General features: G+C 41.3%; 1 protein-coding gene across 1 annotated transcript in view; it reads right to left on the bottom strand.

The window, feature by feature from the left end:
* The window catches only part of mertka (c-mer proto-oncogene tyrosine kinase a), a 38,266-nt gene extending 21,849 nt beyond the window's left edge, over window positions 1-16,417 (bottom strand). The window contains exons 1-6 of the mRNA XM_036956137.1: window positions 16,095-16,417; window positions 11,441-11,624; window positions 10,958-11,161; window positions 10,601-10,701; window positions 10,201-10,374; window positions 123-209 (exon numbers count right to left, since the gene is read on the bottom strand). Coding sequence (XP_036812032.1) covers window positions 123-209; window positions 10,201-10,374; window positions 10,601-10,701; window positions 10,958-11,161; window positions 11,441-11,624; window positions 16,095-16,179 — 835 coding nt within the window. The 5' untranslated portion in view covers window positions 16,180-16,417. The remainder of the gene's footprint in view (window positions 1-122; window positions 210-10,200; window positions 10,375-10,600; window positions 10,702-10,957; window positions 11,162-11,440; window positions 11,625-16,094) is intronic.
* Between the last annotated feature and the right edge of the window lie 607 nt (window positions 16,418-17,024).

Genomic DNA, 17,024 nt, shown 5'->3' with positions numbered 1-17,024 from the left:
AATGTGCACTCAAAAAGATCAACGCCCATTTTCACAAAGTGCTAATCTAGGATGATCTCCCCTGTCCATGTTATCTTATTCAAACAGTTCAAAGTGTGGGAGGAGACTGGAGTCCACATTACCTTTAACGTTGACGTTAGCTTCCCTGGAAGTAGTGACACCTTTCTGGTTGTGGGCCTCACAGCTGAACTGGGTGTACTTGTCCACACCTACAGACAAAAACATAACACAGCAGAACATGTTAACTGAATTGTACAGAAAGACAAGGTAATGGAACATGTTTTATAATGATAACGCTTCCAGTGTAAAGTTTAACTTTGTGTATAACCAAATAAAAGTATGGTCGAGTAGTTTCAGTTCAACTTTGTGAACTCAACTGCTGAAATATTTCAATTTAAACTTTTACAAACAATATACTGTATTTATCATGGGCATACAGTACAGTAACTACTGAAATGCAATAGAAAGTAAGTCACGGTCTTGATAACGTTCATGCCTCTACCAACTACCACACAAACAGAAACCAACTGTCATATTGTGTCAGCCGCAAAATGAACATGTCAAACAATGTGATACAAGCCAACTAAAGACACTTTTTAATTTCATTCCCTTCCTGTTACCGCCTGAAAGTGAATGTTACTAATAATAGTTTACCATTAGCAGAATACAGGACTACATGTACTGTAGTGGATAAAGTGTTAGACCGTGAAAAAGATGATGAGAGCTGTGTCAGCTTGACAGGGGGAAGAGCTTTAGTCCTGAATAGGCCTAAAGAGAATTATTGACGTGAGTGGTTTGAGTGGTTTGTTGTGAGTGTGAGATTAAACGCTGTAAACCACACTCATCCTTGAATCATCCTTGAATCATCCTTGACAAAACATAGGCCTAGTGTTAGGTTAGATAATGGCAGTACCTCAACAATAAACTAAACTTTTGAATCTTTCCACTTTGCAACCGCTTCTGCTCTACTAAAGTCCCGACTGGACCAATGGCGTCTCTCTCACTGCCTGGGTTCTTTCTCCTGGCTAACACCACACAGGAGCAGTGTTTAAACCCTGCATCTGCCCAGCGTAGGCCTGCTCCAAATAATGTCCCTTTTGTGCTGTTGTTTTTTTCCACACTGTCCAGTGTTTCATGCTTGGAAACCTTTTCCACAACAATGCACTGCTTGCTCTGCCTCCAAGCTCAGAAACCATTCCACAATTCACTGCCTGCTCTGCCCACGAGAGCTGACTGGAACTGGAAACAGCTTGGCTTGTTATTGTTTTCATTCTTCTGAATATCTAATGAATCTGTTTTGTAGTGTACCCTCAGTGTGATTCTACATTAGCCTTTACCAATTGAAACTTCTACCACCACCGTACAACATACTTTTAGACTGCTGAAGCAAGTACACACATTTTTCTTCAGGACATTTACCTTTTCTAGTTTTGTTTACTTTCCTCTGAATATCTAATGAGCCTGTTGTCTTGGTGAGGAGTAGAAACATGATGTATTATGGGTAAAGTACATTCTTAGAAAAAAGGGTTCCAAAAGGGTTCTTCTCCTATGGGGACAGCCAAAGAACCCTTTAGGTTCTAAGAGTGTAGTACATAATGCCACATCTGTCTCGTCAGGGTATGGAGCCTCTCACTCAGTTGTCACGGCAGTCAAATATTGACATTTTAAACAAGAGTGTTTCAAAAGTACAGAAGCTTACCTCCTAAGTCCAGTATAAGGTCTATATAAATTAGAGGTTGACCAATTATGATTTTTGAACGCCAATACCGATTATTCAGCCAATTTTTTATTTATTTTTTTGTATTTTTTTATTTGTAATAATGACAATTACAACAATACTGAATTAACACTTATTTTAACTTAATATAAAACAAATAAAATCAATTTAGCCTCAAATAAATAATGAAACATGTTCAATTTGGTTTAAATAATGCAAAAACAAAGTGTTGGAGAAGAAAGTAATATGTGCCATGTAAAAATGTGTGCCATGTAAAATATGTGCCATGTAAAAAAGCTAACATTTAAGTTCCTTGCTCAGAACATGAGAACATATGAAAGTTGGTGGTTCCTTTTAACATGAGACTTCAATATTCCAAGGTAAGAGGTTTTAGGTTGTAGTTAATATAGTATTTATAGGACTATTTCTCTCTATACCATTTGTATTTCATATACCTTTGACTATTGGATGTTCTTATAGGCACTATAGTATTGCCAGTGTAACAGTATAGCTTCCGTCCCCCTCCTCGCCCCTACCTGGGCTCGAACCAGCAACACATCGTCAACAGCCACACTCGAAGCATTGTTACTCATCGCTCCACAAAAGCCGCAGCCCTTGCAGCGCAATTGGAATAACTACTCCAAATCTAAAAGCGAGTGACGTTTGAAACAGTATTAGCGCACACCCAGCTAACTGGCTAGCCATTAGGCTGATAGGCTTGAAGTCATAAACAGCGCTGTGCTTGTGAAGAGCTGCTGGCAAAATGCACGAAAGTGCTGTTTGAATGAATGATTACGGGCCTGCTGCTGCTCAGTCAGACTGTTCTATCAAATCAGACTTAATCATAACATAATAACACACAGAAATACGAGCCTTTGGTCATTAATATGATCGAATCCGAAACTATCATTTCGAAAACAAAACGTTTATTATTTAAGTGAAATAAAATACCGAACGGTTCCGTGTCTAATGGGTGGCATCCCTAAATCTAAATATTCTTGTTACATTGCACCCACGAAGCATCGTTACCCATCGCTCCACAAAAGCCGCGGCCCTTGCAGAGCAAGGGGAACCACTACTTCAAGGTCTCAGAGCAAGTGACGTCACCGATTGAAACGCTATTTAGCGTGCACCACTGCTAACTAGTTAGCTATTTCACATCCGTTACACTAGCAATTTACCTTGGCTTCTACTGCATTCGCGGAACAGGCAGGCTACTTGTGGAGTGCAACAGTTAGAGCGTTGGACTAGTTAACTGTTGCAAGTTTGGAACCCCTGAGCTGACAAGGTGAAAATCTGTCGTTCTGCCCCTGAACAGGCAGTTAACCCACAGTTCCTCAGTCATTGAAAATAAGAACGTGTTCTTAACTGACTTGCCTAGTTTAATAAAAGTTTTTTTATTTTTTATAATCGGAAATCGGCGCCCAATTTCCGATTGTTATGAAAACTTGAAATCGGCCCTAATTAATCGGCCATTCCGATTAATCGGTTGACCTCTAATATAAATACCTACAAATCCTTTATAAACTAAAACCTTACGCTTTGGTAAAACTATGATCAAAGTTTTGACATCTCTCAAAGTCTCATGATCTCTCTCAGTTTCACTCAGAGTTACTAAATACTTCCAGCAGGATTGAAGTTCTTCAAACAGACAAATAAACTAACCTCCCATTACAAACTGAGAGGCTGTAGAGAAGCCAGTGAATGGTCACAGAGAGGGAGAGGGAGAGAGAGAGATAAAGACAGAGAGTAAAAAGAGGGAGATCGAGCGAAAGAGAGAGAGAGAGAGTGAAAGAGAAAGCTTAAGAGAAAGAGAGAGCGTGAGAGTGAAAGAGAGAGTGAAAGCGAGAGAGAGAAAGTAAGAGAGAGAAAGAGAGTTACTCAGTTTATGATACTGGTTTTATAGAGCAGGAAAGCCTTTTTTGGCAAACCAAGGTTTGTCTATTTCAGGCAACAGCGAAAAGAGCCAAATCTAGTAAATAACAGCCAACGACTGCGTCCAGCTTCCCTTTCTATATAGTGCATTAAAGTTGACCAGAGCTCTATGTCCCTGGTCAAAAGTAATTCACTATAAAGGGCATAGGGTGCCATGTTAACAGCGTCTTTCAGAGGGCCTTCCAACTCACAGATCATTCAATGAGTACTACAGAGTCTAAATAAAAAGACAACACACAAAGCAAAGGTCAGACACTTGCTCTTCACACCGACACCATTTATTGGTGGCTGTCCTAGACAACTCTTGCAGCTCAAAACGGAATCTCTTGAGACTTGCAAGTGACCATTCCAACTAAAAGGCTAACAACATTGAAACTGGTTTAGTGGATTACAGTAAATGCATAGAGAGAGTGAGTGGGTGGAGTGAGCTGAAACTGGGTTGAAATACTATTTAAAATCTCTCAAATACTTTTAGCATTTGCTTTAGTCTGCCTAGAGTGCCAAATGGGCAGGGATTTGCACTTTTGCGACTATTCTATTCGTTCGATTAGGTCAGGCAACCTCAATCAAGCCTAGATATATGATCTCTCTATTAACCAGCGAGCCAAATGTATGATCTCTCTGTAACTAGCCCTGGAAGTATTGCATTGCGGTTCCAAGTCCAACAAACAGTGTGTAATTATCAGGTTTGGCAAGGTTCCATTCTATTTCTATGGTTCCATTCTACCAGGCTTTCACTGCTGAACTGACCTGGTTGCGGAACAACCTCATATAACCCAGTATGTGTCCCAAATGGCATTATATTCTCTATATAGTGCAGTGCACTACTTTTGACCAGGTTCAATTGGGCTGTAGTCAAAAGGAGTACACTTGAGGACACACACCTCTGCCCCAATGTCTTTTTCCATTTTCAACTAAAGTAGAATCTAAAATCTTTGAATACACTGTAACACATTTGTTCCCTTTGTGCTCTGAGGAGATTGTGGGCATGTAATGTGGCCATGGTCTGACCCTGTACTGTGCCTCTGGGGACTAGGTTTGTAAATCATTATGTAACATGGATTTTTCTGGGAGAGAACAGTGGCTAACTGGACTTTAATATACAGAAATTAAAATGGTCAGAATTTGAGGGAGCAAAGGCTACCTGTAACAACAGTAGGCTACCACCCCAGTAACAAAAGCTGAACAGGCCCAATCAGAATCAAGTCAGAAAAGGGAAGGAAACTGCTCAGTGTTAGTGGGAGGAAAGGCTACCCGTAACATCCAGAGATATGGATGTCAGTCAACCCTGCCAGCCTGCAGCCAGGCAGTCCCCAGCCAGCTCCCCTTTCCAGTCCCTCCCTGTAAAGCAGAGCGGGGGTGGTGGGCCATCCCGTGAATGAGGCCTTTGTCCAGAGAGCCATCCCCCGATCTGTCCATCTTCCCTACAACCCCCATCACACACACACACACACACACACACACACACAGCCACAGCACATGCTGGAAAAAAACACAACTTTGGCCTCTAACCCTCCACCCTTCACCTCCCAGCCAGTAGCTCTACAACTCACCACTGTGTCTGGACTACTAAAGGCCCTACAACTCACCACTGTGTCTGGACTACTAAAGGCCCTACAACTCACCACTGTGTCTGGACTACTAAAGGCTCTACAACTCACCACTGTGTCTGGACTACTAAAGGCTCTACAACTCACCACTGTGTCTGGACTACTAAAGGCCCTACAACTCACCACTGTGTCTGGACTACTAAAGGCCCTACAACTCACCACTGTGTCTGGACTACTAAAGGCTCTACAACTCACCACTGTGTCTGGACTACTAAAGGCTCTACAACTCACCACTGTGTCTGGACTACTAAAGGCTCTACAACTCACCACTGTGTCTGGACTACTAAAGGCCCTACAACTCACCACTGTGTCTGGACTACTAAAGGCTCTACAACTCACCACTGTGTCTGGACTACTAAAGGCTCTACAACTCACCACTGTGTCTGGACTACTAAAGGCTCTACAACTCACCACTGTGTCTGGACTACTAAAGGCTCTACAACTCACCACTGTGTCTGGACTACTAAAGGCTCTACAACTCACCACTGTGTCTGGACTACTAAAGGCTCTACAACTCCCCACTGTGTCTGGACTACTAAAGGCCCTACAACTCACCACTGTGTCTGGACTACTAAAGGCCCTACAACTCACCACTGTGTCTGGACTACTAAAGGCTCTACAACTCACCACTGTGTCTGGACTACTAAAGGCTCTACAACTCACCACTGTGTCTGGACTACTAAAGGCCCTACAACTCACCACTGTGTCTGGACTACTAAAGGCTCTACAACTCACCACTGTGTCTGGACTACTAAAGGCTCTACAACTCACCACTGTGTCTGGACTACTAAAGGCCCTACAACTCACCACTGTGTCTGGACTACTAAAGGCTCTACAACTCACCACTGTGTCTGGACTACTAAAGGCTCTACAACTCACCACTGTGTCTGGACTACTAAAGGCTCTACAACTCACCACTGTGTCTGGACTACTAAAGGCTCTACAACTCACCACTGTGTCTGGACTACTAAAGGCCCTACAACTCACCACTGTGTCTGGACTACTAAAGGCTCTACAACTCACCACTGTGTCTGGACTACTAAAGGCTCTACAACTCACCACTGTGTCTGGACTACTAAAGGCCCTACAACTCACCACTGTGTCTGGACTACTAAAGGCCCTACAACTCACCACTGTGTCTGGACTACTAAAGGCTCTACAACTCACCACTGTGTCTGGACTACTAAAGGCTCTACAACTCACCACTGTGTCTGGACTACTAAAGGCCCTACAACTCACCACTGTGTCTGGACTACTAAAGGCTCTACAACTCACCACTGTGTCTGGACTACTAAAGGCTCTACAACTCACCACTGTGTCTGGACTACTAAAGGCCCTACAACTCACCACTGTGTCTGGACTACTAAAGGCCCTACAACTCACCACTGTGTCTGGACTACTAAAGGCTCTACAACTCACCACTGTGTCTGGACTACTAAAGGCTCTACAACTCACCACTGTGTCTGGACTACTAAAGGCCCTACAACTCACCACTGTGTCTGGACTACTAAAGGCTCTACAACTCACCACTGTGTCTGGACTACTAAAGGCTCTACAACTCACCACTGTGTCTGGACTACTAAAGGCTCTACAACTCACCACTGTGTCTGGACTACTAAAGGCTCTACAACTCACCACTGTGTCTGGACTACTAAAGGCCCTACAACTCACCACTGTGTCTGGACTACTAAAGGCTCTACAACTCACCACTGTGTCTGGACTACTAAAGGCTCTACAACTCACCACTGTGTCTGGACTACTAAAGGCCCTACAACTCACCACTGTGTCTGGACTACTAAAGGCCCTACAACTCACCACTGTGTCTGGACTACTAAAGGCCCTACAACTCACCACTGTGTCTGGACTACTAAAGGCTCTACAACTCACCACTGTGTCTGGACTACTAAAGGCTCTACAACTCACCACTGTGTCTGGACTACTAAAGGCTCTACAACTCACCACTGTGTCTGGACTACTAAAGGCCCTACAACTCACCACTGTGTCTGGACTACTAAAGGCTCTACAACTCACCACTGTGTCTGGACTACTAAAGGCCCTACAACTCACCACTGTGTCTGGACTACTAAAGGCTCTACAACTCACCACTGTGTCTGGACTACTAAAGGCTCTACTGGTGGACTACTGGTGACATAAATGTAAAGTTGTGTATCGTGTGCGTAGCAGTGAAAATCAATGCAGTGCTTTTTGATAACACTACCAAGGGGAAAATCATATATATATATATAAACTGAACAGTACCGGACCCAAATCAAACCACAGAGCTCAAAAGATTCATGAATTATTTTAACCCCTTTTTCATGGTATCCAATTGGTAGTTACAGTCTTGTCCCATCGCTGCAACTCCCGTACGGACTCGGGAGAGGCGAAGGTTGAGAGCCTTGCGTCCTCCGAAACATAACACAGCTGAGCCGCACTGCTTCTTGACACAATGCCCGCTTAACCTTTGAAGCCAGCCGCACCAATGTGTCAGAAGAAAACACTGTACAACACTGTACAACCGTGTCAGTGTGCACTGCACCCAACCCGCCACTGGAGTCGCTAGAGCACAATGGGACAAGAACATCCCTGCCAGCCAAACCCTCCACTAACCCCGACGACGCTGGGACAATTGTGAGCCACCCCACAGGTCTCCCGGTCGCGGCCAACTGAGACAGAGCCTGGACTCAAACCAGGATCTCTAGGAGCACAGCTAGCACTGTGATGCAGTGCTTTAGACCACTGCACCACTCGGGAGGCCCTAGATTCATAAATTCAATGGAAAATATATGTAAGGATAAAATATAATTAAATATGGGGGATTGGAAACAATGTTCCCACCAAACAATTTGATAGAACCCACAATCTATATGCAATATTAAAGCTGATCTCGGTTGGCCCCAGGTCACCAAGTAAATTAACTGCTGTAAATTGAGCCAATAGAGCCAATGTTATGTTTTCACATTGAAGACAGGTTTTTGTCTGTGGGAGAACCTAATGGAGGCAGGTAACAAGTTTTATGCTCACAACACTGCTCAGCTTCAAGATATGTATTACTAATTAATCATTAAGGCCCCTTTAGGTGTTCTAGAGCGTTTCAAAGGTGCAGTCCCCACTCTGTCAGTCCAGGATTCAAATTATAACTAATTTAGCAAATCTTCAGGCCAAAATGTTGTAGCCCTACTCAGTCTTGACCAGTGGTGGGAAAAGTACCCAATTGTCATACTTGAGTAAAAGTAAAGATACCTTCAGAGAAAATGACACCCGGTAATTCTACAGACAGACAGTGACAGACAGTGACAGACAGTGACAGACAGACAGACAGACAGACAGACAGACAGACAGACAGACAGACAGACAGACAGACAGACAGACAGACAGACAGACAGACAGACAGACAGACAGACAGACAGACAGACAGACAGACAGACAGACAGACAGACATTGTTAAAGCATGAGTGGAACGAATTGCAAGAAATCTCTGAAGTTGGAGACTTTTATCTCCCTCACCAACTTTAAACATCTGCTACATAGTCCATTGGTATATAGCCCACCCAATTTACCTACCTCATCCCCATACTGTTTTTATTTATTTACTTTTCTGCTCTTTTGCACACCAATATCTCTACCTGTACATGAACATCTGATCATTTATCACTCCAGTGTTAATCTGCTAAATTGTAATTATTCACTCCTATGGCCTATTTATTGCCTACCTCCTCATGCCTTTTGCACACAATGTATATAGATTCTTTTTTTTCTACTATGTTATTGACTTGTTTATTGTTTACTCCATGTGTAACTCTGTGTTGTTGTCTGTTCATACTGCTATGCTTTATCTTGGCCAGGTCGCAGTTGTAAATGAGAACTTGTTCTCAACTGGCCTACTTGGTAAATAAAGGTACAATTTAAAAAATATATTTAAAACAGCTATTCAGCACTGTAACCCAGGGGGACCACAGTTACAGTGAACATGGTGATACATCTCTCTGTGGTAGCAGGACAGAAAGAGAGAAAGTGGGATAGGGCAGAGAGAGAGAGACACGAGACAGAGACTGGAAGAGACACACCGTGAGAGACAAAAAGAGAGAGGAAAATGGAGAGAAGCGGGAGAGAGAAATGGATGGAGGGAAAGAGAGAAAGGGAGAGACAGATGCTGAGACTGTAGATAGACAGACTGACATCACAGTATTCAGACCTCCAACACATCTCTGCTACAGCTGAGTAGGACACAGCTCTGCACATTTTACACTGATAAACACACAAACACTGACACGAATGTCCTTTACCATCGCTTATGAATAACTAACCAAAAGACTGCCTGGACATTCAGCGATATGAGGAAACCGTATTCCCTCCATAAACCACGACACAAGTTCTTGGTCCTCATTACTCTCTTTTGGTCTTACTTCCTCTCTCTATCTCAGTCTTACTTTCTCTTTATCGCTCTCTATCTCTCTCTCTCTCGGTCTCTATCTCTTTATCCCGGTCTCTCTCTCTCTCTCTCACCATTCCGGTCACTCTCTCTCTCTTACATGAAACAATTCATTTTAATGAAATAACAAGGTAATTTAATTCAGATAAGGGGATTTTTTTTAAATCGTAATAATATGCACACATAACAAAACATTTCCCTTAAGAGACCTATGCACACATTTTCTTTAGGACCTAGGAGATTTTGTATGCCAGAAAACCCAACTCAACATTGCAAAATACAACATGACCTACAGTACATTTGTGGTGTTATAAAGGAGAGATTCAGGTGAGCCGCTAAGATCCCTATTCAATATACGTCTGTGTATTAGCCAATGACCTGAATTCAAAGTTTAGCAAAATGGGCAAAGCCCGGTGTGGAATTCCACTTTTTTTTTAAAAGAGGTTTTCTAGGCCTTAGGAGAGAAGCTAAGGGTATCTGTGCGTGCATGTATGTGTCTCTCTCACCTGGTACAGTGTAGTTGCTGGGGGAGGAGGTAATGTACCCTATCACACGCACTCCGTTGCGTAGCCAGTGGATCCTGATAGGATTCGGGGGACCCACCGCTTCACACGACAGGTTAAAGGGGCGGTTACGAGTTACGTTCCTGTCATCAGGCTGTCTGGTGAATGTTGGTAGACCTAAAAACACACACAGACAAACAGAGTACATGTTTGAGATCGACTACATTGCAGTCAGGCTGTGCAGAATCACCTTACATTGCAAATAACTACTTATTATGATCAAGATCAGTGATTCTACACCTCGTCTTGCTCAAACTGGTCACCTAAAAGACACAGTATATAAGAACCAGTCATGGAAACCCTTGTCATCCATTTGAAGCACTCGTATGATGTTGGGACTTACCTTCGACCTGGATAATGATAGGCTGGGACTCTATCTCTATGTCACTGACTCTCAGTCTACAGCGGTAGTCCCCAGAGTCAGCTCTCTGGACATGAGTTATGCTGAAACACACAAGTAGTGGAGAAATTTAGCAATCCAGACATTTCAGAACCACCTGATTTATAATACTGATTGCACTCTCTGTGTCACTTTGTGTTTGTATTTCTATGCTCTGACGAAGGTCGACTCTGACCGGAAGCTTGGCATTTTAATTGCAAAACATTGCAAGGATCTAAGTATCCAAATGCTCCTTTCTTCACATGCTGTGTCTGCCATGAATGTCCCCTGCTCACACCCAAGTCCTCCCATCACAGTTACCTGACGGTGGACAGCAGGGTCATGACCCCGTGTGTGACAGTCTGTAGTTCGTTGATGACCACCTGCAGGTTTTCAGCCAGCTCCATGTTGTTCTTCCACCACAGCACGGTGAGGTCCAGGTTGGCGTCAGGGATGTCGATGGAGCAGTTGAACTTTGCCTCGTGGCCCTCGGATAGGTGCACCGAACCCACCGTAGACTTGAACCTGGATGGAATCAAATAGAATAGAATTGAGTTGAATGAAATGGAAGTTGAGTTGAGTTAAATGTTGTTGAATTTTACGGTTGCAAATGAAATCACATCAATCAGTAAGATGTGATTTAAACTTCAGAGGATAGCTCACGTATTGATTAATACAAATACTTATCCCCAAAGGGGTTCAGAATGGTAAAACAAATAACATCTACCTAATGATAATAAAAAAAGACAACAAGACAAAAGTTACAACAACAACAATACAAACAAGTGATTAATAGATAGTAACCTCAGCTTCCTGATGTCGTCCTGGCTGAGGTGGACCCTCGGGGCATGGGCTGGTACGATGAGGGTCTCGGGGGATACAGTGGGCTGGGAGGACCGACCCTGACGTCCTGGCATGTGCGGGGAGACCCCGCCACGGCCACGTCCTCCAGAGACACGGTAAACATAGGGACTCCCATGATGCTCAGCTGTATGTGAGCAGGAAGGGACGGTCATTTCCAAAGCCTGATACAATATTATAGACCATCTCTGTCATTTCTCCTACCTTAGATCAATAGTCAATAACTTTATATACTGTATTTCTCACAACAACAAAAAACACAAAATAACGCCACAGCAGGATTGGAGAATAATCTGCAATTGAAACTAACATTTCAGTTCCCTACATTTAGTATTTTTCCCTCAGAGTTAGAACTACTCAAATGATTCAAGCCACCACGATTAGCCTAACTCAATGGAAACAAACTGTATTGAGATTGTATAGGAGGGGGTGGAACAGCTAATTTGATATTCAATACCGCTCTGCATTTGTTTCTCCCTCTCCCTGTGCTAAGGGAGGAACCATACAATGTAAGCAGAGGAATCTCCCAAATATCTGGAGTATTTCAGTAATTTTTCTCAGCAAAGTCATATTCATATAGCCTGATTCCAGATCTGTTGGTACAGTCTTGCCTAAACAGTAAAAAATAGATATGGGACGAAGCAAATATGTGTATGGCAATATCCTTATAAAATATCAAGACAGGCTACTGCCACTTAGCCTGGTCCCAGATATGTTGTTGCTGTCTTGCAAACTCTGATGGTCACAGTTCAACAACCAGCACAGATAAAGGACCAGGCTAGCCCTCACAACCACAAAAAAAACACATGAAAAAAATGACTTGAAAAAAAAACACCTTTTGTTTTCAGACGTGTGAACAAATCAAGTGAAAATGCTCATGTTAAAAAATATATATATGTTTTTTAGTTGAGATTTTCATACAAGTCAGAGATGTGGTTTTCAGACACGTGTGAAGTTTCACATGTACTTTTCCTGGCGAATTTGTTTTTTGCTCATGTGACATTTTTTTTTTACATGTTCATTTTCACCACTTCCAGCTACATCTGGTTTCCCATCCAGGGACCAACCAGGACCAACCCTGCTTAGCTTCTGAGGCAAACCAGCAGTAGCTATGTCGCTAGAAAGAATGTGCCGAAAGATGGAACTGGGGAAAAAAAGGCAGCAACGGCCAGGGTAACATAACCAAAGATAGAGAAAATTGCAGGAAAGAGGGAGGTGTTTTATTTAATCGCATTATCATTAAAGAAAAATCACTGAAAACATTTTTATTGCATCTATTTACAATTAATTTGTTCTCGCATTTTGAAATGATTTCCATGCAATATTTTGTTTTTGCTATCCATACTTTTGGGTTTATGTTTTGCTTTCAAGATCAGTCTGTTTGTTTGCAATGCTAAGAATTAAGTTTTCCACTTTAGATGTTTTACTTGTTATTATTGACACAAAAGTAAGTCCCTCACTAGAGGATTTCTCCATTTAATATCACTATTACTCTTTAAAGGTGTTTAAAGCGGCAATCCTTAATTGAAACATGAACAAAGTGTTCTCCCCACCACAGTTTCAGTAAAAAGCTGAGGGATGGGGCTAGAGAAATGCAACCACTCTCACTCAACCACTCCACGCTATGGATGCAAGGACTGACCATAATATCAAAATGATAGATTTAAACATGCTTTTAGGCTATACAGTGAACTTTTTACATTTACTTTATTTACAAACATTGGAGTAAAACAAGCTTATATTTTGGCTTCTGATGGGATATACTCATGAGGCATTTACATTATTCATTATATTCTTTAAAAAATCTATGGGTACATATCATTAATTTACAAGTCCAAAATGGAATGTTACAACTGAGGATTGCCCCTTTAACAGGAAGTGACCTTCATACAGCAGAACTATGTCACCATTTGAAGGTCATCCATTAACCTGCCCACCCAAAAAATGATTATGTCCACTGTTCCGTGAATGTCACACAAAATGGTTCCCTTGTCCTGCATTTGGGCTTGTTAGATGTGGTCACCCTAATTCAGTGGTGTAAAGTACTTAAGTAAAAATACTTTAATATTTTACTTAAGTCGTTTTTTGGGGTATCTTTACATTACTTTACTATTTATATTTTTGACAACTTTTACTTCACTACATTCCTAAAGAAAATAATGTACTTTTTACTCCATATATTTTCCCTGACAACCAAAAAGTACTCGTTACATTTTGAATACGTAGCAGGACAAGAAAATGGTCAAATTCACAGACTTATCAAGAGAACATCCCTGTTCATCCCTACTGCCTCTGATCTGGCGGACTCACTAAACACACATGCTTTGTTTGTAAATGATGTCTGAGTGTTGGAGTGTTCCCCTGGCTATCTGTAAATGATGTCTGAGTGTTGGAGTGTTCCCCTGGCTATCTGTAAATGATGTCTGAGTGTTGGAGTGTTCCCCTGGCTATCTGTAAATGATGTCTGAGTGTTGGAGTGTTCCCCTGGCTATCTGTAAATGATGTCTGAGTGTTGGAGTGTTCCCCTGGCTATCTGTAAATTATGTCTGAGTGTTGGAGTGTTCCCCTGGCTATCTGTAAATGATGTCTGAGTGTTGGAGTGTTCCCCTGGCTATCTGTAAATGATGTCTTAGTGTTGGAGTGTTCCCCTGGCTATCTGTAAATGATGTCTGAGTGTTGGAGTGTTCCCCTGGCTATCTGTAAATGATGTCTGAGTCTTGGAGTGTTCCCCTGGCTATCTGTAAATTATGTCTTAGTGTTGGAGTGTTCCCCTGGCTATCTGTAAATGATGTCTGAGTGTTGGAGTGTTCCCCTGGCTAAAAAACAAGAAAATGGTGCTGTCTGTTTTACTTTATATAAGGAATTAGAAATGATGTATACTTTTACTTTTGATACTTAAGTATATTTAAAACCAAATACTTTTATACTTTTACTCAAGTAGTATTTTACTTGAGTCATTTTCTATTAAGGTATCTTTACTTTTACTCAAGTATGACAATTGATTACGTTTTCCACCACTGTCCTAATTCCACCTGTGGAAACATCTTTTCACATGTGAGGAGAATAACATTATTTCAACCCCAGATTTCGAAACTGCTTATGAAACTGCTAATGAACTTGCAATTCTACATGTGAACTGAGATTTTCACGTGAATGTTTTTAACATGTGAAACGGCAATTTCCTCACATGTGAAAAGGTGGTGTTAACATGTGAACTCCAAATGTATACATTTGGAAATATGGTTCTCTAAATGTATACATGTGAAAATATGGTTTCAATAGTGAAATAAATGTAAGCTCATACATTTGTTTGTAAGGGAACTGACACCAGCTTTCACTGGGACAGAGAGGAAGGGGGGAATACCAGCAGTTCAGAGGTAAAATAATCTGTTATCAGAGGAAGCAAACTGTTTTGCCTCCCTGGAAGCAATGATCCACTTTGTTAGTGATGCCAGAGTCCAAAGGCCAAACCTGTTCTCTCACTTCTCCTCTTCACACTGTGTCGTAGGCTACATACTTTACACAAACCTAGAGAAGCGGGTGAACATCGATACAGTAGAGCATCGCAACATTATTTGTGTCGTTTTTATATCGATACTGTGACTCCAAGAATAGATTTGTAAAACTAAAATAAACAAATAAGTGTTTTTGCTAGGTGGTTAACGTTAGTTAGCGCTAATTGGCTATACCTGCACCAAAACTCTCGTATACAGTTTGTATCATCCTATAACTCAGGGGTACTCAACTCTTACCCTACGAGGTCTGGAGCCTGCTGGTTTTAAACATGAGAGGAGGAGAATAAAAGAGGGATTAATCTATTCAGCACTGAACGTTTGTCCTTACCATAGGTCCCTAAAAGAGTCAAGCAGACATCACTGATCAGCGAAACCCTTAACAATACATCAAAACACTACACTGCATTGAAACAAAAACGGCACATTGGAGTGTGGGGCTGCCCGACAGGTTTGTGCATTCCAAGTAACTGGTCAAACTTAAAATCCTTCCAGGGTATTTTTAATCAGTACCACCTGGATGTGGCTTTCTAAAAGCCCGACAAGCATATACTGTAGGTTGGGATTAAAGTTAGGATAATGTAATACCATAAGAGAGTGTTCAGGGGCCCCTACAAAAACATAAACAAATGGATCGCATGGGATTTCCACATGCATATAGCATTGGATTTATATAGGCCTATTTGAAGTGTTCAAGGTATTTGATGATAACAACTTTACTTTTGTCCAATGAAAACAAAAATTTAAACAATTGAGTACTGGGGGCTTATCTTAAGGTAATAAACAATACACTTTTAAAATTAGCCACATTTATAGACCCTTTGTAACCCCCACTAAGGATACATGTAAATGTATGTTTCAAAATTTTTACCAAATAAATACATTCTCACAAGAAATCACGATATGGAATTAATTTACAATCGAACAAATATTAAACTCAAGTTTCAAAATGAAAAACAATGAAACATCGATAATGAGTTGCTTGAAAAAAAGCAGTTGATTTTCATCAAAGACATAATTAACTTTTGACAGAAAGAGTTGTTCAAAGTCCTCCAAACCGCAAAAATTGTTACATTGTAACTTACCACTGGCCAGATTCCCCCAAATTATGCCAACACTGGTAGAAAGTAAAATAGTCCATAGATGTATCGTAGTTGACTTTTTCGCCATAGTAAAGAATGTGCAATGCGCAGACAATAGGATTTTATCCGCTACCACCTCCTCTCCAATAAAAATGAAATTATTTTCTAGAAGTCGTACGATCTGACACGTTACCACAAATAGTTATCATTCTCATTTCTCAACATCATTGACTAACACAGACATTTATTTTGCTCTAGAATCCAAGCTGTTTTCGTCCATATAAATCCTTCACTATAGCAGCACAAACGATGACGCCACATGGTATGGTCACTCAAAACCTTCAAAATAAAAGCCCGGATTATAAAAAAGCTAAGCATTGTAGATAACTCATTAAAAAGATATTGAATTTTAATCAATGGCCACTTTTATTACGCGAAAAAGAAATGTACAAATAACATTTCTATTTTTTAAAACCAATAATGAAAAAAATGAGATGTTATGTTCAGAATTTGTCTGTACAGAGAAAACATTTCTACCTGACCCAGCTAAAGTGGGATGGAAAATATTCAGTAGGGTCTCTACCAACCAAATATGTGTAGTTTTGGAGGGGGACTGTGTTATATATATATGCATTTATGCATACATTAACGTACTGTTGCTGTGAATGTCAGTTGGAATGAAAAAACACCATAACTACCACGTTTCAAGGTAAGACCCAGATGCAGACAACATCGAATTAACAACAGTTTATTCATCCAAAAGGGGCAGGCAAAAGACAGGTCAAGGACAGGCAGGGGTTAATAATCCAGATACAGTGCCTTGCGAAAGTATTCGGCCCCTTTGAACTTTGCGACCTTTTGCCACATTTCAGGCTTCAAACATAAAGATATAAAACTGTATTTTTTTGTGAAGAATCAACAACAAGTGGGACA

The sequence above is a fragment of the Oncorhynchus mykiss genome, chromosome 20 (genome assembly GCF_013265735.2).
Source record: "Oncorhynchus mykiss isolate Arlee chromosome 20, USDA_OmykA_1.1, whole genome shotgun sequence".
NCBI lineage: Eukaryota > Metazoa > Chordata > Actinopteri > Salmoniformes > Salmonidae > Oncorhynchus > Oncorhynchus mykiss.
This window is presented reverse-complemented; position numbering and strand designations above follow the sequence as displayed.